Source organism: Hypomesus nipponensis, chromosome 7 (assembly GCF_054491055.1).
Source record: "Hypomesus nipponensis isolate SF chromosome 7, ASM5449105v1, whole genome shotgun sequence".
NCBI classification, from domain to species: Eukaryota; Metazoa; Chordata; class Actinopteri; order Osmeriformes; family Osmeridae; genus Hypomesus; species Hypomesus nipponensis.
The window spans coordinates 8940637-8965000 of NC_140367.1; the positions used below are offsets into that span (position 1 = coordinate 8940637).

The window sequence follows — 24364 nt, forward strand, 5'->3', positions numbered from 1 at the left end:
CACTAAGTGCACTATTTGTACGTCCCCTTGGAGAAAAGCGTCTGCTAAATTAATAATATGTAAATGCAGAACAGCACACAGACAGAGTGTCAGAGCTGCACAGTGAGCTGCTTAGAGACACTCAAGAGACACCGTGTTGTGTTGGAAGCCAAGACTGGAGAACCACAGTCTGGTGAGGGACTAGGACAAAGAAGTGTGTGAGTGTGTGTGAGTGTGTGTGAGTGTGTGTGTACCTGGTTCCTAATGGAAACGTTCCTGACAGGGTCCTCAGCTGCCAGGGAGATGCTGCTCAGCAGGATGAAGAAGAGGATGAGGTTGGTGAAGATGTTGTGGTTCACAATCTTATGACACAGCATCCGGAACCTGGGGAGAGAGAGACAGAGAGACAGAGAGACAGAGAGAGGGAGAGGGAGAGGGAGAGGGAGAGGGAGAGAGAGAGAGAGAGAGAGAGAGAGAGAGAGAGAGAGAGAGAGAGAGAGAGAGAGAGAGGGAGGGAGGGAGGGAGGGAGGGAGGGATAGGGAAAGGGAGAGGGAGAGGGAGAGGGAGAGGGAGAGGGAGAGGGAGAGGGAGAGGGAGGGAGGAAGGAGAGAGGAAAGGAACAATCAGTTTACATGTCTACAGAGTTTCCTTCTATATACAGTTGTACAATTTTAATCAACAGCGGGTGAATGTAGATGTGTGGAGATGTAGGGGGCAGGTGTGTGGAGGGGTACGAGCAGGTGGAGGTGTACTAACTTGTTGGTGTGACTGAACACAAAGAAGGCCCTGGCCTCAGGCATGGGCACTGCCTTCTCCTTCATCTGGACGTCTGACAGGGGCCTGGGCCTGGGGCCCACGGGCATCTCTGGCTCCTCATCCTCCTCTCCTGGAGCGGAGGAAGTTAGGAGAGGAGAGGGGAAGAGAGAAGAGGGGTTAGGAGTGGATTGATGAGATGGTCAATAGAAAATGGATCAGAGAACACATGGTGTTGTACAAATAAATAGCTGGTATTAGTGGTGTGTTGTACACGCAAACCACACACACACACGTACATTGTACAACATTTACCCAGGAGAAGCCCAGCAGACAGAAAGAGAGAGAGAGAACCTTGGATGGTCAAATAGAGGTTCAGTGTGATCGAGCGTGGACGTGTTTGTGAACACAAATGTGTGACAGTGTGTCCGATTATACATGGGGTGTGTATTACGTGTGGGGGGGTGCCTGTGTGTATTACATGTGTGTGAACTACATTTATGTGCGTGTATATGTGTGTGTGTGTGTGAGTGAGAGAGGTTCTGGTCTGCTCCAGTTCTCTGCTCCTGCCCTCTGTCTGGTATGGTTCCTCCCCCAGATCCACTAGTCTTACTTTTGAGCACTGTTACAGTGCTACCTGGGAACTCGTTGGCGGGGTACGGGTTCTTCTCCTCGTTCTCATCCGCCGTGTACTCGTCTATGTTGATCTGGGAACGCAGAACGTCAGAACGTCACTGGAGAACCAAGCTCCATACACACACAGCACGATTGGGGAGTCAACGCACTCATGGACAGATAGACAGACAGGGCATAGGATACATGGCATTACAGCAGCGTATTTGTACAACACTGTTGAATGGAATGCCAGCGTGTGACATCGTGCGCTCACAGTGTGTGAAACTACCGCGCCAGGTGTGGGCCACCAGGTGTGTCTCTGCAAGTGTAAGACGACAGCAGACCAGACGGTCGCGTTTACGAAAGGCTGATCCAGCAGGTTTGAAAAACGAGAAGTAAAGCTCTGCCTTCGCCAGCAGACCCAGGGGACACTGAGGCGTGTGTGTGTACGTCTGTATGCGTGCGCGAGTCTGCATGCGTGTGTGCGTGTGCGTGGCTCACCTTGGTGGCGGTGGGCGTCTCTCCGTCGGAGGTGATGGACTTGAGCTCGATCTTCTCCTCCCTCTTCTCCTGCTGCAGGGGGGGCTTCTCGTTGTTATGACGCTTCTCGGGACTGATCGCTCTGTCAGGACACGCGACACGGCACAGGGTTAGATCCACCTCACGTGTAGACATACGTACTGGGTGTACACTGTAGATGTTGAAACACGCATACATGCCCTCATACACACACACACATACCTGGCCAACTTCTTCCTCTCTTTCTCCTCCTCTTCCTCCTTCTGAGCTGAGGTAAGACTCTCTGCATCTGCCAGGTTGTCAACGGCAATGGCCAAGAAGACATTCAGGAGGATGTCTGTTTAGAGGGGCGGGTGTTAAGGAACCACAGCCAATTACAGGGTTTACAGAAGCCATGCTGCCAATGATCGAACAATGAGAGACCAGCGTTACATAGGCTGGGTCACTTTTTGACCATTGTGGATCTCATTCTCATTGAGAGCACTCTGTAGCTGTCTGCTTCCGGTCCTGCGGTTGGAGAAGGATACAGTTTCCGCAGATGAAGAGGATGATGAAGTAGATGCAGACCAGCATGCCTGGGAAGGACGGCCCACCATAGGCAATGATGCCGTCATACATGACCGAGTTCCAATCTTCTCCTGTCAGGATCTGGAAACAGGAAAACACAGTCCAGTACAGCAGAATAGCCTAGCATTGAATAGAATAGATACAAGTATGTTCGAGTAAAGTAGAATTCAGTGGATTAGAGTGAAAATAGGGAATGGCAAAGACATTGTCATAGAATAGAAGAGAACAGACAATAAAGAAAAACAAAATAATTGAACCGAGTAGAGTAGAGTAGAAGAGAGTAGAGTAGAGTAGAAGAGAGCAGCGTAGAGTAGAGTAGAGTAGAGTAGAGTAGAAGAGAGTAGCGTAGAGTAGAGTAGAAGAGAGTTTAGTTGAGTAGAGTAGAAGAGAGTAGAGTAGAGTAGAAGAGAGTTGAGTTGAGTAGAGTAGAGTAGAAGAGAGTAGAGTAGAGTAGAGTAGAAGAGAGTAGAGTAGAGTAGAGTAGAGTAGAGTAGAGTAGAGTAGACGAGAGTGTCTCCAGTACCTGGAACACGGTGAGCAGTGACTGGGGGAAGTTGTCAAAGGTGCTGCGTCGCGTCTCGTCGAAGTTGAACTTCCCTCCGAAGAGCTGCATGCCGAGCAGGGAGAAGATGATGATGAAGAGGAAGAGGAGCAGCAGCAGGGAGGCGATGGAGCGCACCGAGTTCAGCAGAGACGCCACCAGGTTACTGAGAGAGTTCCAGTATCTAGGAGGCAGAGAGACAACAGTTAGGACTACGATGCCCAGGATGCACCAGGTTAGGGGACGCAATCATCATTCCTACAAAACCAATGAGGCACAAAGTTATTGAGAAGGTTCCATTTTGTAAGGGACACAGAGACTATGGTCTGGACAACAATACACTTGATGCATCAGGTTACCGAAAGAGTTCAAGTAGGGGACAAAGAGTCCACAGTCAAGACTGCAGTACCCACGATGCACAAGGTTGCTAAGCAATTCCCAGTGTCTAGGGGACACTGAGACCACAGTCAAGAGTACAATACCCATCATGCACGGCCCTTTTCCCCCAGTCCCCCGGCAGTGTCCTGACTTTGACAAAATGAGTCCTGTGACTTTGGGTGGTGTAGGTGTCCCTGGGCTGACTAACTGCCTGCAGGAAGGCCTCCAACAAGCTCTCGCTAAATAGGACCATGTTCAGTAAACCCTCACTGCCTCACACACTGGGACACAGGAACACACACACAGACAGAAGTCAGAGAGGTGACTGAGCGAGAGAGAGAGAGGCAGAGAGAGAGAGGCAGAGGGAGGGAGAGAGAGGGACGCAGAGGGAGGTAGAGAGCTGGTGCAGCTGCCCAGTAGACTGACAGAGTTTAATTTCTCTCTATTGGATCAGCGATCCTGACAGACACCCATGCTCCCTGGGAAATGAACCTGTCTGTTGAGAGACAGGCACACAAGCAGGCAGGGGACACAGGCAGGTAGACAGACGACAGACAGACAGACAGACAGACATCCCTTCCTCCACCCCCCACCCCCCCTCCCATCTCTCCATCCTTCCCATCCTCCCTCCACCCCCCCCCCCCCTCCACCCCCCTCCCCTCCCCCCCCCACCTGGTGATCTTGAAGATGCGGAGCAGGCGCACACAGCGCAGCACGGAGATGCCGAGAGGGGACATGATCTTGGTCTCCACCAGGATGGTCTCCAGGATGCCCCCGCACACCACGAAGCTGTCGAAGCGGTTGAACAGCGACACGAAGTAGGCCTGCAGGCCCAGGCTGTACATCTTCAGCAGCATCTCTCCCGTAAACAGGGCCAGCAGAACCTTGTTAGCGATGTCTGACAGAGGACAAACACACAGGGGAGATGAATGTCCATCCACGGTCGACTGTGTGTGTGCGCGTGTGCGCTTGTGTGCTTGTCAGTGTGTGTCGGTGTGTGTGCGTCAGTGTGTGTGCGTCAGTGTGTGTGTGTGGGCTGCAGCGTGTATGTGTGTGTGTGTGTGTGTGTACCTTGCACGTCGGTCAGCCATTGAGGCTGCTTGTGGTGTTCGGAGGCAATGGTCAGTGTGTTGAGGAACACCAGGAAGATGACCAGCCAATAGAAAACATTGGATTTGACGGCCGCTCGACACTTCCGCCTACACAACCTGTTCCACCTCCGAGAGTACCGGCTGGAGAGAGAGAGTGAGGGGGAAAGAGATATATATATATATATATATATATATATATATATAGAGAGAGAGAGATAGAGAGAGATAGACGGGGGGGGGAGAGAGAGACAAGATGGACAGGAGAAGAGAGAGAAACCTTTTTAAACCAAGATCATTTGTACGTGTTCAATGTGACTGGGGGGGGCGGTCGACTGAAAGAGAAACATATGATCATTAAATGAACCACATCCTGGTTGGGTGGTGTGGCCTGACCCTCAGCCAGTCTTCTGATAGGAGCTGGTGCACACTACCCTCATTGCCATGGCAACTATGTTTTCAGTGTTGGCAGTGGTGGCACACAGTGAAGTAAGGACAACATACAAAGCTCACATCACACAGGACATGGTACACACACAAGTCCAGCAGCAGCCAGGGAGAGAGACAGTGAGAGAGACAGAGAGAGAGACAGAGACAGAGAGAGAGAGAGAGAGAGAGAGAGAGAGAGAGAGAGAGAGAGAGAGAGAGAGAGAGAGAGATAGAGAGAGAGAGAGAGAGAGAGAGAGAGAGAGAGAGAGAGACAGAAAGAGACAGAAAGAGACAGAAAGAGACAGAGGGAGGCAGAGAGAGGCAGAGAGAGGCAGAGGGACAGACAGAAGGGAGAGAGGAGAGGACGTAACCAGTCGACAGATGGAAACATGTACTAACCTGAACTTGGATTTGGAGATCCTATTTCTGGAACAGAAAACAGAATGTATTATACATACATACAGAGAGCATGGGCTACCTCCCACCTGGGTCACACTGACGCCTGCAGCCAAGTTTGGACTTTAGACCCTACTGGTCTTCCAGAAGCAGAACCGGGCTGTGGGCCCAAGCAGGCTGGACTGAGGCACCAGAAACTGTGGCCCGGGTGGGACATGCAGAACAGACCACAACAGGACATGACATCATGGAAGACAGCAATCCTAGGAGACCGGAATGTCCCGAGAGAGAGAGAGAGAGAGAGAGAGAGATGAAGAGAAAGATAGAGGGAGAGAGAGAGAGAGAGAGAGAGAGATAGAGAGAGAGAGAGAGAGAGATGAAGAGAAAGATAGAGGGAGAAAGGCAGAGAGAGTGGGAGATGTGCTACATTTTAGCCTTAGGGTGACTGGGATATGAGTGAATATATGTGTGTTTGTTTGCCAATGTCTCTCTGTGGGTGTGTGGGCCTGTGTGTGTGTGTATACTAGGGTGTGTGTATGTGCATCAGCCTGTCTGTGTGTGTGTGCGCATTAGCACGACTGTGCGGCTCAGTGTTTGTGTGTGTATGCCAGCATGTGTGTGCGGTTGTGTGCCCCTGTGTGTGTGTGTGTGTGTGTGTGTGAGTGCTGGACCGTGATACTGGCGCTTCACTTGCTGCCCATTAGAGAGGCCCTGTTAGCAATGCTCCATTAAACACCAGTCATCTTCCTGTCCCCCTGCTGAGAGGGAAATCTCAGCTCTAAGCCCTGCTCCCGGGTCAGATCTTACACTCACACAGCCACCACCGCCCACATGCCACACTGGCCTCAGCTGACTCTGGGTAAGGGGCTAACTAGACCAGCAGACAGATAGTCGATACGTGGCAGGCAGAGTGGCTGTCAGGGATGTAGGAGCTGTTTTGTTTTCATACTGGTCATCTGAGTGTCTCGCCCCAGTATCTCACCCCAATATCTCACCCCAGTATCTCACCCCAGTATCTCACCCCAGTGTCTAACCTCAGTGTCTCACCCCAGTGTCTCACCCCAGTATCTCACCCCGGTGTCTCACCCCAGTGTCCCAGTCCTCCTACTGCCCCTCTGATCTCCTGTCTTGCTTCTCTGTGAGTTTGTGGCTTGTGAAAGTATTTGTTTACGTGTTCTTTTGTTTGTTTGTTGTGTGCGTGCTGTGTGTGGGTGTCCTCAAAGACAGGGCTGTCTGCTGGACAGAGCTGCTGGAGCTAGTGTGAATCTCCACATGCTGACAGGGACCTGTGTTCCTAGGATGTGTCTGCCAGGGGCAGCAACAACAACAGCAACGACAACAATGAGGAACCGACAGATGAAGAGAAGATGGAAGGAGGAGGTGCCAGCACAGTGTATCAGCTGCCGCTCTGTACCAGCACTCGACTCGCACCTCCGTCACACCCCGGTCGCACCCACGTGCCAACATTTGTGAACGAGTCACTGTGTGACGAGCTTGTGCGGCTATTTGTGAGTGTGCGTTCACGTTTTTTTTGCACGTTTAGGAGTTTCTGTGTGAGTGTGAAGCTGAGGAGAGGCAGGCTAGGTCCGTGCTGTGGTGTTGCCTGATATACAAAAATAGGGGATGAGTCTGTCTGAATGGAAGAGGGAAAGAAAGGATTGAGTGAGTCAGCCTCTTTCCCAGAGGACAGGAGAAAACACTTCTGCAGCAACACCGAGGAGAAGTAAAGAATAAGATGAAGGGAAGAAGAGAAAAGGGTAATTAGAGCAGAGTATAGGAGAGGAGAGGGATAGAGAGGTGAGTGACTGAGGAGAGATAGAGAGAGAGAGAGCTAAAGGCAGGTGCATGAGATAAAGAGAGAGCGAAGGAGAGCGAGCGAGTTGAGATAGGGAGAGAAGGGAATGAGAGGCGAGTGACTGAGAGGGAAGGCAACGTGGAGGGGAAGAAAAGCAGGATGAGGACAGAGGAGGAGAAAAAAAAAGAGTTGAGGAGAGATGACAGAGTGGGAAAGGAGGGAGTGGCTGGGAAGAAGAAAGATGAGGAGAGAGAGGCGGAGAGAGAGGTGGAGAGAGAGGCGGAGAGAGAGGTGGAGAGAGAGGTGGAGAGAGATGAGGAGAGAGAGGTGGAGAGAGAGGTGGAGAGAGATGAGGAGAGAGAGGTGGAGAGAGAGGTGGAGAGAGAGGTGGAGAGAGATGAGGAGAGAGAGGTGGAGAGAGAGGTGGAGAGAGAGGTGGAGAGAGAGGCGGAGAGAGAGGCGGAGAGAGATGAGGAGAGAGAGGTGGAGAGAGAGGTGGAGAGAGAGGTGGAGAGAGAGGTGGAGAGAGAGGTGGAGAGAGATGAGGAGAGAGAGGTGGAGAGAGAGGTGGAGAGAGAGGCGGAGAGAGAGGCGGAGAGAGAGGCGGAGAGAGAGGTGGAGAGAGAGGTGGAGAGAGAGGTGGAGAGAGATGAGGAGAGAGAGGCGGAGAGAGAGGTGGAGAGAGAGGTGGAGAGAGAGGTGGAGAGAGAGGTGGAGAGAGAGGTGGAGAGCACAATGAGGGGGGAGGTACTTACGCAAGTCGCGTACAGCATGTCTCCCCTTCCATGTCACCAGCTGGAGCGTTGTCTGTGTTCACCGACTCATTCTCACTGGCTGGCATGCTCACTGTGGGCCAGAAATGAAGGAGGGAGAAAAACAGAAAGAGAGAGAGGGGGGGGGAGAAGAGCAAGAGAAAGAAAAAGCGAGACAGGGAGATAAAGAAGGGAGAGTCACAGATAAAGACAGAAGAAAAGAGGGATGAATCAACTAGGCACGGTCAGAAACACAACCTTCATCATATGCTGGTTATTACTGTGGCCCTTCCCTTCTGACCACTGTGCAATTGGTTCAAGTCCCATTCCCACACAGTACATCACAGGTCCAAGCCCTCACACAGATGACAGACAGACAGACAAATTGACAGTCGTCCAGGACTTAACGATTGGTGATTTTTTTAAAATATTTTTTTTTATTCGACCCCCAACTGCCGAAGAAGCTGGCTGATGAAAAAACAGGTTGAGTAGGAAAAGAGAAGGAAAGGAGAAGAGATTAAGGATACTTTCAAAAGAAAAAAAAAAGAGTTAGTTACATTTACCTTGTTATGTATTATTTGGAGTCGCAGATAATATATTCCTAGTACACCCATGCAAACCTCACCCACACCAAATAAGGACTTCTTCCTCAGGATGTAGCAGTACTGAAAGATCACCTGAAAATCCCTGATTCTCTTTGGTCAATAACACTGTCATTCACCGACCATCCTGTTAATTAAGTCCTATTCAGCAAAACCTGCAGAACACCTGGTTTGGGAGAGCCTCCCTGAGCGACTGGAGGTAGGAAGGGAGGAGAGGGGAAAGAGATGGAGGAGATAGAGAAATTAAGAGTAGAGGAAGGAAAAAACAGCAGACATCGTCAAATGGATGGCTGGAGGGAGGGAGAGGGAAGGAGGGAGAGAGGGAAGGATGGACGGAGGGAGGGAGAAAGAGAGGGAAGGAGGGAGGGAAGGAGGGAGAGAGGAAAGGATGGAGGGAGGGAGGGAGAAAGAGAGGGAAGGATGGAGGGAGGGATGGAGGGAGGCAGGGAGGCAGGGAGGGAATGAATCACAAACGGCCAGAAAAATCTCAAAATGGAAATGAGAAAACATGAGAGGGAGAGAGCCATATTGTAACCAAGGTAGAGATGGAGCGATGGAGAGGAGGGAGAGAGGGACTGGATGAAGGATTGGCTAAATGAGGGACATTTACAAAGTGCTATTAGAATATTCTCTTATTGCTTCTGCCACTCTTCATCAATGAGACGGGGAAGAAGAGGGGAGAGAATGTAGGGATGACAGGAGGACAGGAGGGTGCTTGTGGGTAAAATATGGTGGAGAGAGAGATGGCAGAGAGGTGTCAGGATCCAGCTCCTCCTCTTCCCTCTCCCTCCTTTACCCATTCACCCGCCCCCACCCCTTCCCTTACTCTCTCCCTTTCCACTCTGTTTCCTTCCTACCTTTTTCTTTTTGTGTCTCTCTCTTTCTGTCTCTCAGCCTACACCTTCCAATAACCTTTACCACCCTCTCTCGTTTACTTCAGTCCACCTCCCTCCCTCCCCCCCACCTCCCCCCCACCCCCCCACCTCAGGGCACTGTCCCAGTCTAGACCCAGAGGAGCAGAGGCGTGAGCAAGGTTACCACCAGGAAAAATGGTCAGCAACCACTCCCACAAACCAAACCAAATTAACACAATGCCGTTGACAGTAAAAACAACCTTCTTTGGATAGAACGTGTTAACAGAATGTAACAGAACCTAATACAATGCAACTGAACCTAATAGAACGTAACATAACCTAATACAACTTCACAGAGCAGAGCGCGGAGCACAATTGCCAGAAGCTGCCCAAACTTTTTAATCAGCGCAGCTCAACCAATAACATCAATGCTCAGGCCCGCCTCAGCCAATAAGAATCCTGAATGCTCAGAGGGCCAGCCAATGGCATGCAGCTATGGAGCAAGGTTCCCGCAGCATGCTTCAGGACCAACACAGAGCTGCAGAGATCGCCCCTGCTTGTAGAGGGCAGTAGCCATGCACTCCTAGCCCCAGCAGATGCACTGCTGGAAGACGTGATTACCTGTGGAAAATATACTGTATAGCTGTAGTTAGAGTAGGGACAATACAATAACTGGTTTAACACATGGAAATGTTGACAAGACCTGTATGAAGTGCTGTGCTCCTAGGACAGGTGAAGTCCTAATTTGTCCCTCTCCTCATCTCACTTTTACCCACCTTCACTCTTCTCTTTACCCCCCTCTCCTTTCCATTCCTCACCTCTCCTTGTCTCTACTCTCATCTCTTCCTAAAAGGCCTCGCTCCTCCCGAGGCTGGTTAAATATATAATCCCTCCTGCCAGCCTGAAATAGTTCACCCTCCATAGTTAGAACCCACTGCTACGGAACCACTGCAAGCAGGGCAGAGGAGAGAGGGATGGGGGAAGGAATTGAGAGAGGGAGAGAGATGGAGGGAGACAGAGAGGAAGAGTCGGATAGAGAGGGAAACAGAGATAGACAGGAATGGCAAGAGAGGGAGACGGGGAGAGAGAGAGAGAGAGAGAGAGAGAGAGAGAGAGAGAGAGAGAGAGAGAGAGAGAGAGAGAGAGAGAGAGAGAGAGAGAGAGAGAGAGAGAGAGAGAGAGAGAGAGAGAGAGAGAGAGAGAGGGAGGGAGAGAGAGAGAGAGAGAGAGAGAGAGAGAGAGAGAGAGAGAGAGAGAGAGAGAGAGAGAGAGAGAGAGAGAGAGAGAGAGAGAGAGAGAGAGGGAAAAAGAGAGAGGAAGATGGAAAGAGAAAGAGCTATAAATGGGCAGCAGGAGTGAAGACAGAGCTGTGTCGCCTGTCAGATGTTCTATGCTGGTCTACTGGACTAACACTGTTCTGATCCAGAAACACAGCCTGGTGGCTCACTGACAACAATTCATAACAACCTTAATTACCTTCAAAAACAAATAGAAAATGACCAGAAATAAACCGTAGAACAATCATGTCATATTCAGATTCTTAATCATATTCAGATTAATATTTATATTCAGACGAGCAGGCAGGCGTTCCGATATCTTAGTTAGTTGTAAACTATGACTTGCAGTTTCAGCATATCCAGCATGCGTTTGGGTTCATTCCTCAGGTCAAACAGGAGTCTGTTTCATAAAAAGGCTGTCTGCAGGGTCATTCATGAGGAGACAAACTGATTCTGGTTCAAATATCTGGAGGACGAGAGAGGGAGGAGCCATGCGACGGAGAGGCTTCCAGATATTTCAAGCAGGCTTGGCAGCACTTTTCAAAAAACAAACGGTAAAAAAAAACAAAAAAATAAAAGAGTTCCAAGTTGGATTCAATCCTACTTCCCTGCTCCCTCCCTCCCTCCCTCCCCCACCTCCTCCTCCTCCTTCTATTAATATTCAGAACATGAGGATAGACATGCTGTTCGGTCATCATTCAGAATATTAACGCAGTCACAGATCCAGGTAATCTAGCAAACAGAGAAACGCATGTAGAGAGTCTAGTGGATCTTGGTAGATCTCCATAAGGAGCCACTGCTCTGGAGGAGAGAGTCACCCTTTCAAGATCAGGATGGCAGTCCGATGCACGAAGAGGTGGGGGCGGGGGGAGGGGAGGGGGGGGGGGTCGCAGAGGAGAAGAGAGGAGAGGTGAGGACTGGAGAGGAGAGGAGGACAGGAGGGGAGAAGCAAGAGGGAGGGAGAGAGGGAGGGAGCGGAGGAGAGGGAGGAGAGTGGGAGTAAGGTACAGAGGGGGCCCAGACTGCTAGCATGTTTCAGTGGGAGGTAAGAGAGGATTTGCCATGCAGACGCACACGCCTTACGAAGAATAGCCGCTTTTTTCTTCACGGCTCCACGGATGTACTGTAAACGACGGCGCTTACCTGGAAACAAAGAGGAGGGCTCAGACCCAACGATCACACACACACGTAAATACACACACATACACTCACATGCACACCCCTGCCCCTTGGTAAACACATACACAATGTAGCTACATACATATTCTAATCTTAATAAGTTAATATGTCTTTGTTATGTCATTCTGTCGATTGCATGATCAATCATTCAGCTCTGCTGTATGTTGGAGGCCAACAGTGGGCAGAACACCTGCTAGAATAATGCAAAACAATAGAAGAGAAGGACAGAGGAGAGAAAGAGACAGAGAGAGAGAGCCAGAGAGAGAGAGAGAGAGAGAGAGAGAGAGAGACATAGAGAGACAGAGAGAGAGAGAGAGAGAGAGAGAGAGAGAGAGAGAGAGAGAGAGAGAGAGAGACTGGACAGAGAAGAAAGGGAGATAGAAGAATGGAGGAGAGAGACAGGGAGAGAGGTCAGACTACTCTACTGTTCTGAGGAGAGAGACAGTAATATCCAGCTCTGATCACATGACCAACAACAGCACAGAGAAACAGAGCGACACACACAAACACGCGCACACACGCGCATGACACACACAGCAAAAAGCAAAAAGGGGAATATGAACACCACCACATCAAACCATAGCACACACGGACACACACGAGGTATTACCATGGGTTTCACTGGAGTGACTAAACCAAGCAAACTTCCCCCTCTTCTTATCAAGCAAGTCGGCCAACGTCACTCCTTCCTCAAACAAAATGGAGGGAATCAGCATACCACGCAGACACACAGAGAGAGAGAGACACCCCCAACCACCCTCACACACACACACACACACAGACAGACACCCCCCCAACCACCCTTACACACACACAAACACACACACACACGCACACACACACACACACATGCACACACACACACAAACAATGTCAAGACCACCTAGCACTAACACACTCTCACACGCATGTGTGACATCCAACAGTGACCATATGCTAGGAGTGACAGTAATCTGATGGCTGTAGGTGACCTTAGACAGCTGACATGAAGCTCCCAGACACAAAGCTCCACCTCGCAAGGTGAATGGAGGGAGGAAGGATACTGAATAAAGGGATGGAGGTTAGAGAGAACAGAAGGGTAAAAGATGCCCCAAAAAAAAGAAGAATGAAGAAATGATGAGAAAAGAGGAGGAGGGTAACTCCTGGGGACAAGAAAGAGATGGCCAGATTGAGACACAAGCAATGACCACACTGTGAAATGGATGGGCAAAGAGCGAGAGAGAGGGGGATGGAGAGAGAGAGGGGGATGGAGAGAGGGATGGAGAGAAGAGTCAGATCAGAAAGAAAATCAATGGTCCCTCATGTGTGTGCCTGTGTGTCCGGTGGAGTGTGGAACGTGTGTGTGCGAGTGGTCGGTGTGTGTGTGAGTGGTGGGTGTGTGTGTGTGAGTGGTGGGTGTGTGTGTGAGTGGTGGGTGTGTGTGTGTGTGTCTTTTCTCCTCTTGCCTCAGTTCTGTGCTACAGTTCCCCAACCGGCCTTTAGATGGCAGTGTTGATCAGAGCCCTGATTTGGTAGACCCCTCCCCTCCTCCTCCTCCTCCTCCTCCTCCTCCTCCTCCTCCTCCTCCTCCTCCTCCTCCCTCCTCCTCCTCCTCCTCCTCCTCCTCCTCCTCCTCCTCCTCCTCCCTCCTCCCTCCTCCCTCCTCTTCCTCCTCCTCCTCCTCCTCCTCCTCCTCCTCCTCCCTCCTCCCTCCTCCTCCTCCTCCTCCTCCTCCTCCTCCTCCTCCCTCCTCCCTCCTCCTCCCTCCTCTTCCTGCTCTCCCCTCCTCTAGTCTCCTCTACTTTAGCACTAGTGCTGATGGAGGAATATAGGCCTCCAATCTGTTTTAAGAGGCCATCCCAATTCTTGAACACCCGAGACCATACCAGGTTGAGAACACCCGAGACAGTTCCAGTGGTAGAACCTTGAAAAATCATTCCAGTTCTGGCACATTCTGGGAATACAAGCCCGCCTCTATAGCCTCGGACACTGGCAGACTGAGGCATGAGGTGGTCTCTGCAGTCGGGAAGGTATTAGTCATCCTGAGAACAGCTCGAGAACTCTATCAACACTGGGATCCTGAATACCTGATGTTGTTACCTGGGTGGCACAACCAGCCTGCAAGCATGTCTGTTTAACTGTCCAACCTGAAGACACACACACATCCCACATACACGCACACATGTATATGTACGCACACACGTCCACACGCACACACCCATACATCTGCACGCACACCCACACAAATCTTGAGCTTGTGGCTAAGCTCTGATGCTTGGCTGCACTTGAACTGTCATTCTGCTCCATTGATAAGCGCTATTCACAGATGCTAATACTCTGTAGCTCACTGACTCTATACTGTGTGTGTGTGTGCGCATGTGTGTGTGCATGTACTGCGTTTGTTCACTTGTGTATTTTCATGCATTGGGCGTTTTCGAGTGAACTTGTACATGTGTTTGTGTGCGTGCGTGTATGTGTGTGTGTGTACGTGATTGAGCACAACTAAGCTAAAATGGTGCTGTGTTAAAGCTCCATAGATGATCATCTGTGCTTCGAATGCATCCTCCTCCCCTCCCCTCCTCCCCTCCTCTTCTTCTCTTCTTCTCTTCGAAAGCAGTTTTAAATCTTTCTCGCGTCCCTCCATTTCCCTCTTCACTCTCTTATTCCATCCTTTCTTTTAGTCTCTGTCTCCTGTCTGTTCCAGCTCCAGGGCCATTTCAGGCCAGTGTTCTCTACTCTGTCCCCAGGGATGGTGGCTCCCTCCTGGGGAAGCTATGTGCTGAGACTGGCCTGAGGGCCTGGGCCTGGACTCTTTGGGGACAGTCAGTCAGCTGTCTGTGTGTGTTTGTACGTGTGATTGTTTACAAGATTTAGACTGCATACACCCCCCACATTCTTCCTTCGTTCCTTTCTTTTCCTCTTCTCCTTTTTGACACGTCTTCAGCCTTCACCTCTCCTCTCTTCTGCCCCCTCACCTCTCCTCTTCTCCCTTCCCACACTTTTATTCCCCCCCCCCATTCCCTCTCCTCTCCTCTCAAACCCCCCACCCCACCCCACCCCACCCTCTCCTCTTCTCTCCTTTGTGAAGCAACAAGTTCTGGGATAAGCAGCCCTTTTTTCCAGAAGAGACCCACAGCAGACATAGTAAGAGTGTTCCTACTAGATGAGAGCTCACAGTATTTGTTTTAGGTTTAGCTAGGCTGCTAAGAGACAGGCGAGCGGAGCAGGACCTAAGAGTTCAGATGTACCTGATGTCTAACCCCTCAGTACTGAGTGTATTGATCCCAGTAGGAAGGAGACGTTGAGCCAGCTCATGGTGTGTTTAGACATGAGGCTAACCTGGCCAGGTTTATAAAACAAACATTAGGAATTATAAGTTCATTGTGGTGTGTACATGTGTAGGAGTTCAGGTTTGTGAGTGTGTAGGCATTTGTGTGTGTGTGTGTGTGTGCGGGGGGGCATGCCCAGCCAGACTAAGAGGTCTGGCTGACTGCCACCTCCCTGGAAGAGAAGCTGCAGTGACTTCATTACCAACTCACTAAACACCAGGCCTTGACCCCATCCATCACCACACACACACACACACACACACACGTACGCACGTGCCACTCACACACACACACACACACACACACAAACACAAACACAAACACACAAACACACACACACACACACATACACACACACACACACTAGCCAGTTGAAGATAGAGACGAGCAGTAGATACAAACAACCTTTGGATCCTGGTCACCGTTTATGCTACAGGCCCTGTGTGTGTGTGTTTTTGTGTGCTTGCATGTGTGGACAGGTGTGTGTGGGAGAGTCTCTCAGTGTGTGCCTGCGTGCGTGCGGTATCCTGACACAGCACATCTCTGTGCTGTTCTCAATTAACATACAAGCCTCTCCTTCTCTCTTGTCCTCCCCCTTTCCTTTTAGCCACCCCCCTCTTATCCCATCATCCTCTCTCATGTCCCCGACCTCCTCTCCTCCTCTCTCATCCTCTTCTCCCCCTGCCAACGTCTACCCCATCTTCCCCTCCTATCCCAATCCTTTATCAATCTCCCCCATGCTCTATTCCTGACGTCCCCCTTACCCATATCCTCCCCCACCTCCTCCCTTTGTCTCTACCACCTCCACCCACTCCTCCTCTCTCTTGCTCTCCTCTACTGCCCCCTTCATCACCCACAAGCCTACCAAGCCCCAGTGAGAGATAAAGCACTGAAGCGTGAAGACGACAGGGACAATCGATTGTTTATTGACCAGGAGGGGGAAAGTGGCAATGGCTCTATAAAGAGTTGTTAGCGATAGCAATGTTCTGAAGTGAGCCAGAGTGGGTTAGCATTAGCATTTGCAATGCAATGAAGCGGTCATTGCAATGCAATGAAGGTATGAGCCTTAGTGGCAATGTGCACGGTCTGAGCTAGGTTAGCATGGGTGTGTTAGCTTGAGTGTGTTAGCATGGCGTATTAGCATGAACGTGTTAGGACTAGCTGCAGGCTACCCTGAACTGAAGGCTTGTCTGTGAGGTGAGCTGTGAGATGGGGAGATGATTCAGGGACAATGGCTGGGACTGACAGGACTGATAACTGGAGCTATGGATCTTTAACTACACACACACAGACAGACAGACAGACACACACACACACGGTACAGACACATACATACACACACACAGATGGTACAGATACACACACGCACACACACACGTACACGCATACACAGATGACATGCACACACACACACAGAAGGTCCAGACACACATATAAACTGGCAGGACAGGTATACACACACCAGCAAACACACACACACCAATCTCCACCCTCACCCTGACACAGACACACAACCAACATAGTACCCTTCCATCCTCCAGGAACTACCCCCTTCCTCCCATTCCCCAGTCCTTCTCTCCCCCCAGTGCCCCCCCCTCCCATTCCCCAGTCCTTCTCTCCCCCCAGTGCCCCCCCCCCTCCCCTTCACCAGTACTCACGGTTGCGTGGCTTGTCGTCATCCAGACCCTCCTCCTCGTTCTCCGGGTCGATGTCCTCCGCCTGGGTGATCCAGTCCAGGTAGCCCTTCAGGTCCTCTTCCAGCTGCTGCTTCTCCCGCAGCTTCTGGAAGTCCCCGCGGGCCTTGGCCTTCTCGCGCTCCTTGGAGAACTCTCTGCAGGAGGGGAGGGACACACGGAGGGATGGCGGTATGGTAGAGTGGAGGGGTGGTGGACGGGAGGGAGGGAAGTAGAGGGTGAGAGGTGGAAGGAGAGAGGGAAGGAGGGAGAAAGGACAGGATGGCGAACGTTGAAAGATTGAGAGGCAGAGAGAGAAAAAGGATGGATTTAGGGGGTGGATATTGTGACGGAGAAAGAGAGGGGGAGGAGGGTTCGAAGAGGGGGGGGGGGTGGAGAGAAACAGAGGGACAAAAATGGGGGAGAGAACGAGGGGAGAGAGAATCTGAAAACTCATATAAGCAATTTGATCATCTTGATAATCAATTCATCATACAGAGCAAGAGAGATAACAGAGAGACAGAGAGAGAGGGACAGAGAGAGAAAACAAGAGAGAGAGAGCAAGAAAGGGAGACAGCGAGGACCGCAAGAGAGAAAGAGAGCGAAAGGGCGAGACAGAGAGAGAAACAGGTCGACAGGCAGCTAGGCAGCCCCGGGAGAGAACAGTGGGTACACAGTGTTAGTCTTCATCACGGCGATACAACGGGAGGGAGAGGAGGAGCAGAGCTCACATGCATTAGAGGAAACAGTCACAGTAACAGGAAAGCACAAACACTTCATGACAGAACACATTCAAATGATGCAATATTATGAAATGACTTCGAAGAAACAGGTGTGTAAGCGTGTACGTGAAAGGCAGTGTACGTGTGTGTGTGTGTGTGTGAATGTGTGTAAATGTGTACGTGCACTCCATTCCTCACACTGTTGGAACAGAGCCTACAAACTACCTCCCTGGTCGGTACTTGAGGAAATCAATGTGTGTGTGTGTGTGTGTGTGTTTGTGTGTGTGTGTGATCAACAATACTGGGTGTAATTTCATCACTCCCTTGGTGCCCACCGCAAAACATCCAAACACACACACACACTCCATCATTAGCTGGGTCTGTTGCTGCCGGCCCTTGGCTATGAGTCCAAGTGATCCACTTCAACTCAGCACTGGTGCACAACATCCTGCCCTGCTCACTGCAGCTCCCTCCTTCATCCCCATCTGTCTGAACTACTACTACAGACCACTTCCAGTGACACAGACTCTACATATGAGGCCTGCCACCTGATAACACACCCCAGCATCTGCCCTAATGTGGAACCAGGGCCATTCATCTGGGGGAGGGCTTGTCTGTGCTCAACTACTGGTTATTTTGTTTTCTTTCCCTCTTGGTATCTCTCTGTTTATTCTCCCTCTCCCCCTCTCCCCCTCTCCCCCTCCCCCCCCCCTCTCTCTCTCTCTCTCTCTCTCTCTCTCTCATGCTCCACCTCTGTCACCACGCCAGCTTCCCAGCGATAGAGGTGTCATCCTTGTGATGGCGTGTATGAGCATGCGAGACCACAGTGACAGCGACGAGGAGATGCAGGAGGACAGCCCCAGTGAGACACGGTGCGGCACCAGACAGGCACCAGGCTCCTGCTGGAAAGCTCAACTTGACTAAAGGATGCTGGGCCCATAGAGGAACTGACTCAGTGTGACATCTGCAGAAAGGCTGGGCCTGGATTACAGGAAGAATGCCTCTGAGCTGGAGTAACCTTTCTCTGTGATGTAGAGCCGCTTAGACTCGCCCAGACACAGACTCTGTTTATAACTGAGGTACAGGTAGAGGAGAGGAAGAGATGGAGATAGGAGGAGGAACAAGATAGAGAGATGTGAGGAAGAGGAGGAAGGCAGAGATGGAGAGAGGAGGTGGAGATGGAGAGAGGAGAAGGAGGGAGAGAGAAGGAGGAGGCTGAGAGAGGAAGGCTTGGTGACCTCAGTGACCCTTGACCCCTGGTTCTTACCCGCTCAGCACGCCCAGAACCAAGTTAAGCACAAAGAATGACCCTATGATGATTAGGGTGACAAAATACAACCAGGGCCAGCCATTCCCTACAGCATCATTAACCTGGGGAGAGGAGGAGGGAGGAGGGGGAGAGGAGGAGGGTAGAGGAGGAGGAGGGGGAGGGAGAGGAGGAGAGGGGGGAGGGGAGGAGTGGGGAAGTTAGCAAACAACATGGACTAGCAAGCAACAAGACTCTGCTGGGCTCAACTGGACTAAACTGCCCCGTATTTTTTTCTCTCTACTGCAGTTCTCCACCCATCTGTCCAATAATAACCTTGCTTTCTGCCTGGTTGCCCAGAAACTCAGACAACATTCTGCCCCCAAAAAAACAGGAAGTGGGTTTTTCCGCCTCAGAGTCGACTTGGGGTATGAATAATGAATCCCCCTGCTCAGCCCTGAGTCTGCAGGCGGGCAGGGTAAAAACAGAACATGGACCACCTGCTGCTGCTGCCCCCTCCACAGGAACCAGGCCTGCTGTGCTGCCGTCTCAGAGCGGGAGACGAAAACATCCGAGAGAGAGAACAAGTGTCCTGGATCACCTGGTTTGAGGCAGCACCTGGCCCTAGCTTACCTTGCCCTGACTGTTCTGGTGAGGAGGAGGGGTAAGAAGGGAAGAGAGAAAGAGTAGCGACAGACAGAGAATGGGAGGGGGAGGGAGAGAGAGAGAGAGAGAGAGAGAGAGAGAGAGAGAGAGAGAGAGAGAGAGAGAGAGCGTAAGAGAGAGACAGAGGGAGGGGGCGGGGGGGATGGATAGAGCAAGAGAGAAGGAGGTGAGGGAGAAATAGGAGAGAGAAAGACAGGAGAGAGACAGGAGACAGAGAGTGAAAGAAATGGAAGTCAAGTGAATGAAGGTGAGTTAGACAGACAGCCTATAAAAGTCTAGTTATCCTAGAAGTCACCAGCGTATAGGGAGACAACTGCTCGCTCTAACAGGAAGTGACATCACTTCCCCCCAACGGGGACTCAGGCTGAATCAACATAATGCAGATGGACAGAGGGAGGCGTGGAGGGATGAAGGCAGGGGTGCACTGGCATTAACATACGGTACAGTTCCTAACCCTTCTCCTTCTGTTGCCCTATGAGTCTTGTTGTTTGTTTGTCCAACATAGGAAACACACACACACACACACACACTCTTACCCGCTCAACACCCCCAGAACCAGATTTAGAACGAAAAAGGATCCAAAAATGACCAGACTGACAAAATAGACCCAGGGCAGCTCATAGCCCATAGCATCCTGCATCTGCAGATGGAGAGGTGGGGGGGGGAGGAGAGAGAGGGGGAGGGGGGGTGAGCAGAAGAGGAGAAGGACAGGGGGATTAAAGAAGGAGAGGAAAAAGCAAACAAGTAGATTAAGTGATACAGTTGTTAGAAAAGAGCGGTGGCAGACAGTGGCAAAGCCAGATGGATGTCTGTGTGTGTGCGTGTCTGTGTGTGTGTCTGTTTGTGTGTGTGTCTGTGTGTGTGTGTGTGTCGGTGTGTGTGTGTCTGTGTGTGTGTGTGTGCGCGCAAGGGAGTGAGTGTGTATTTGTGTAAATAGTGGATGTTTTTGTGGCTATTAGAACGCTAATATCAAGTATTTCTACCTTGCAGCATCCGTCACACCCTTCATAAGGGTCTTGACCGCATGCTTGAGAGTTAAGTGGCACAAAGTGGCTGGTCTGTGTCTGTGTGTGCGTGCCAAGTATCCATTTGTCCTTCATAGCCACACTGCAATATTGTTGTAACCAAAGAGGGTATTTGTGTAGTCATAAATGTGTGTCTGTGTGTCTGACGGTCAGTGTCTCTCCATGTGTGTGTGATCCAGCCGGAGAGGCCGAGGCAGAGACAGAGAGGGGGTGTGGAGCCAGTAAGCCTCCCACTCTACACAAACACACTCTTCACACACACACACAGACAGACATGAAGAGACACACACACGCGCGCACACACACACATAGACAGACACATAGATACAGACAGCATTACAACAAATTGCTATCGACGGAATCTATCAGTGCCGCAGAAGCGTCTTCTCAGCTACTTTGCATTGGTGTGACTTTTGTCAGAAGTGTGAGAGGGTTCAAACTTCTCTGTCTGTGTTAAATAGTAATACTCAGGGGTCAGATGGCTGAGCGGTTAGGGAATTGGTCTGTATGTGTGTGCACATCTGTGTCTGTGTGTGTGTGTGTATGTGGGTGTTTATATATCCTCTGAACGAGAACCTTCAGATTCCAGGCACGTCCAGTATTGTTCCCAGTCTTCAGTTACAGAGTACATTCCGTGATGTTTTGAAACAGCCAAGCTGTTGTTGATTATCTGTCATGTCCTCAGGTGTCCGAATGTGTGATAGGGTGCGTGTGAGAGAGAGTGAGGGTGTGAAGGGGAATATGAGAGAGTGAGTGAGTGATAGTGTGTGTGTGTGAGAGAGAGTGAGTGTGTGAAGGGGAATATGAGAGAGTGAGTGTGTGAGGGAGTGAGAGTGTGTGTGTGTGTGAAGGTGTAGATGAGTGATCGATAGGAACAAAGTGTTTCACTGTGGTATTGTCTGTATAGTTCTGTGTGTTTGTGTGTGAGTGTGTGTGTGTGTGTGTGTTTGCGAGAGAGAGAAAGAGAGAGAGAGCAGTGGGGCTAATGGCACGAGCCTCACCAACAGCCTCATCCCTATCTGTTATCAGCTCTCTAATTGGCTGTCCTCGTCAAGCCCAAACAGGAAATGGGCTCTGGACCTTCCTGCGTGATCATGACACACATGTATCACATCACATACACAGATCACAGAGCTTGAGTGGAGGAAACAGTAGCTCGTCTATTGCTGTGTGTGTTTGTGGTTGTGTGTGTGTCACTGTCGAAATCACTGTTCGAGATGCACAATCAGGATTGGGTTTCTAGTAATGTGGTTATCCTGATGTATCCAGAATGTTCCTGAACAGCAACCTAGCACTCATGAGGCACTGATAGCCGAAGGGACATTTCACTCCAAATCCTCCCTCTTAGTTTTTAATATGTCCATCAAATGTCTCTCTCTTTCCAGTAAATATAAAGAAAATAATACAATTTCAAAAACGATTTTGAGTGAAATGTTCCTTTATGGTTATGGCAGGCGACTCACCCAGTAGAGGACCTCGGTCCAGCCCTCCATGGTGATGCACTGGAACACCGTCAGCATGGCAAACGCAAAGTTGTCGAAGTTGGTGATGCCGTCGTTGGGCCCCTCCCAGCCCGTGCTGCACTGGGTGCTGTTCTCGGAGCAGTGGCGTCCGTTAGGAGCGCACGGGGCCGGCTTTTTGTCTGCGATCGGACCTGGACACACACACAACCAAATCTGTGTTTTGACTGTATTTGTGTGTGTGTGTGTGTGTGTGCAGTACGTGTGCCTGCAAGTGGCCAGTACAGTACCTGTGTGTGCTTGTATGGGTGTGGAGTGGGTGTGTGTGGGCAGACATGTGCTTTGCGTGCGTGCGTGTTGCCCACCCATGTGGCCCTCTTTCTGGATGTAGAAGCAGGTCCGGTGCATCTTGCCCATGAAGAGCTCCAAGCCGATGATGGCGTAGATGATGATGACAAACAGGACGAGCAGGGCGATGTGGAGCAGGGGCACCATGGCCTTGATGATGGAGTTCAACACCACCTGGAGACCTGTGGAGGGAAGGACCAACGTGAAAACACACACACACACACACACACAGGAGAGGAGAGGAGGAGAGGAGAGGTCCTGATACTCATCTCTTATTCTATTTCCGCACAATCCCACCAGATATATCACCAGCTGCTCCCTTGGGATGGGAGTTTCTATCACACTCGCACACAGTAGATGGATTATCCATCCGTGAACAATCTCTCCAATCCCCTTTCTCCTGTCCACTGTGTATTTGTGCGTGTATGTGTGTGTGTGTGTGTTTATGCTTGTGTGTGTGTTTTTATGTGTGTGTGTGTGTGTGCCTCTGTGTGTGTGACTCACTGGGAACTCCAGACACCAGTCGAAGGGGCCGCAGCACTCTGAAGGCTCGGAGAGCCTTGACGTCGAAGCCGGCTGCCTTCCCCCCTATGGGGGTCCCCCCGTCCCCCTTAGTGGCCTGCTCCAGGATGGCGCTGAACAGCCTGCGGGGCGCAGGGTTGGGAGGTGGGTGGGGGCGTCGGCAGAGGGGCGAGAGAGGGGGGGGGAAGAAAGACAGCAGTTGGTTCATCGTTACAGTTTCACCAGCGTCAATGTCTTCATCAGCTTCGTCGTCATATTGACCGTCCTCGCTGAGACAGTAAGTCGAGAGTAAAATTGACCAAGAGCCAGTGAATGACTTCAAGTGGATGACTTCTGGATATACCCAGTTTAACCTCTCTCTCTCTCTCTCTCTCTTTCTCCCCCCTTCTCTCTCTCCTCTCTCTCTGTATCCCTCTCTTACTCTTTTTGCGGTCACTCTACTCTCTCTGTATCCTTCGCTCTCCCTCCCTCCCTCTCTCTCCCTCCCTCCCTAGCACAATAACATTTTGTAAAGAGCTCGGCTCAAAGGCCGGCCAGCAGCGCATTAGATACGGAGAATTATCAATTAGCACAGATGGAATGACTACTTGAAAAGAATGCTTCTCATCAAAAACATCTCCCCCTCTCTCTCCACTTTTCTGTCTCCCTCTGTCTGCCTTCCTTTCTCCCCCTCCAGCCACCTGACCACTCAGCGTCTGAACATTAGTAGGAGAGAGAATTACAACCCAATTACTCCCTCAGAGAGGGAGAGAGAGAAAGAAAGGGGCGGAGAGAGGGAAGGGGTAAGAAAAAAGGATGGAGAGAGGGAGGGAGAGAGAGAGTGTGAGAGGGAAGGAAAGAAAGAGATGGATATAGAGAGGGAGGGATAAAAGGATGGCAGGAGGAATGTGTTCATCTCTGAAGGCTGAGATTGCTGGGATGACACACACACACACGTATATACACGTACACACGCAGACGCGCACACACACCTCTTCCACAAAAACTCCAGTCCTCTTGTCCTGTTACTTAGTGTTTGACATGTTTCCCTCCAGAAACAGTCAGAACATATGTGCTTACTGCCTCTGTGATGAGTGTGTGTATATGTGTGCACAAGGTTGTGTGTGTGTGCGTCCAGAAATGAAGGGCATGCCTACAGTCGGTCAGACAGCAGGTACACACTCATACATATGGAAAGCACCCACAAGGAATGACTGGCCCCTAATTTCCATAACACAAACACACACACACACACAGGTACAACATACTACAGATGTGTAGGATGGGAACAGAAGCACAAGCAGCAATTATGTTGATTCATCAAGGTGAGTGAGTGAGTGAGTGTGTGTGTGTGTGAGTGTGTGTGTGTGTGCGCTCAGCAGTACAGGAGTCCTCTCAGCCTCTAATGGTGCTGCCATCTGTCCAACGTCTCACAGCCTCATCAATCCACCTGAGGGTGACACTGTACATATACGCACACTTCCTGTACACACACTTCCTGTACAAACACTGATGAGACGATAACACACTTTCGGTCCGCGACTCCATCTGTCCGCCCGAAATGGGGAAAGAGAAGGAGAGGAGAGAGAGAGAAATAGAGAGAGAGAGGGAGGGCGATCGAGAAAGCAAGAGGAGAGAAACTGATGGAGGGATGGAGAGAGAGACAGGGTGAGGTAGGGAGAGCAGGTCG

The 24364-nt window shown here is 50.8% G+C and overlaps 1 protein-coding gene across 1 annotated transcript in view; it reads right to left on the bottom strand.

Annotated features, from left to right (window-relative positions):
- cacna1c (calcium channel, voltage-dependent, L type, alpha 1C subunit) overlaps window positions 1–24364 on the bottom strand; it is a 142816-nt gene that overhangs the window by 31227 nt on the left and 87225 nt on the right. Inside the window, exons 5-21 of the mRNA XM_084702019.1 lie at window positions 22678–22817; window positions 22191–22355; window positions 21829–22019; window positions 18696–18799; window positions 16692–16864; window positions 12336–12410; window positions 7817–7907; window positions 5270–5296; window positions 4425–4585; window positions 4026–4251; window positions 2958–3159; window positions 2395–2515; window positions 2090–2204; window positions 1850–1970; window positions 1363–1440; window positions 737–861; window positions 234–363 (exon numbers count right to left, since the gene is read on the bottom strand). Of these exons, the coding sequence (XP_084558145.1) occupies window positions 234–363; window positions 737–861; window positions 1363–1440; window positions 1850–1970; window positions 2090–2204; window positions 2395–2515; window positions 2958–3159; window positions 4026–4251; window positions 4425–4585; window positions 5270–5296; window positions 7817–7907; window positions 12336–12410; window positions 16692–16864; window positions 18696–18799; window positions 21829–22019; window positions 22191–22355; window positions 22678–22817 (2245 nt within the window). The remainder of the gene's footprint in view (window positions 1–233; window positions 364–736; window positions 862–1362; window positions 1441–1849; window positions 1971–2089; window positions 2205–2394; window positions 2516–2957; window positions 3160–4025; window positions 4252–4424; window positions 4586–5269; window positions 5297–7816; window positions 7908–12335; window positions 12411–16691; window positions 16865–18695; window positions 18800–21828; window positions 22020–22190; window positions 22356–22677; window positions 22818–24364) is intronic.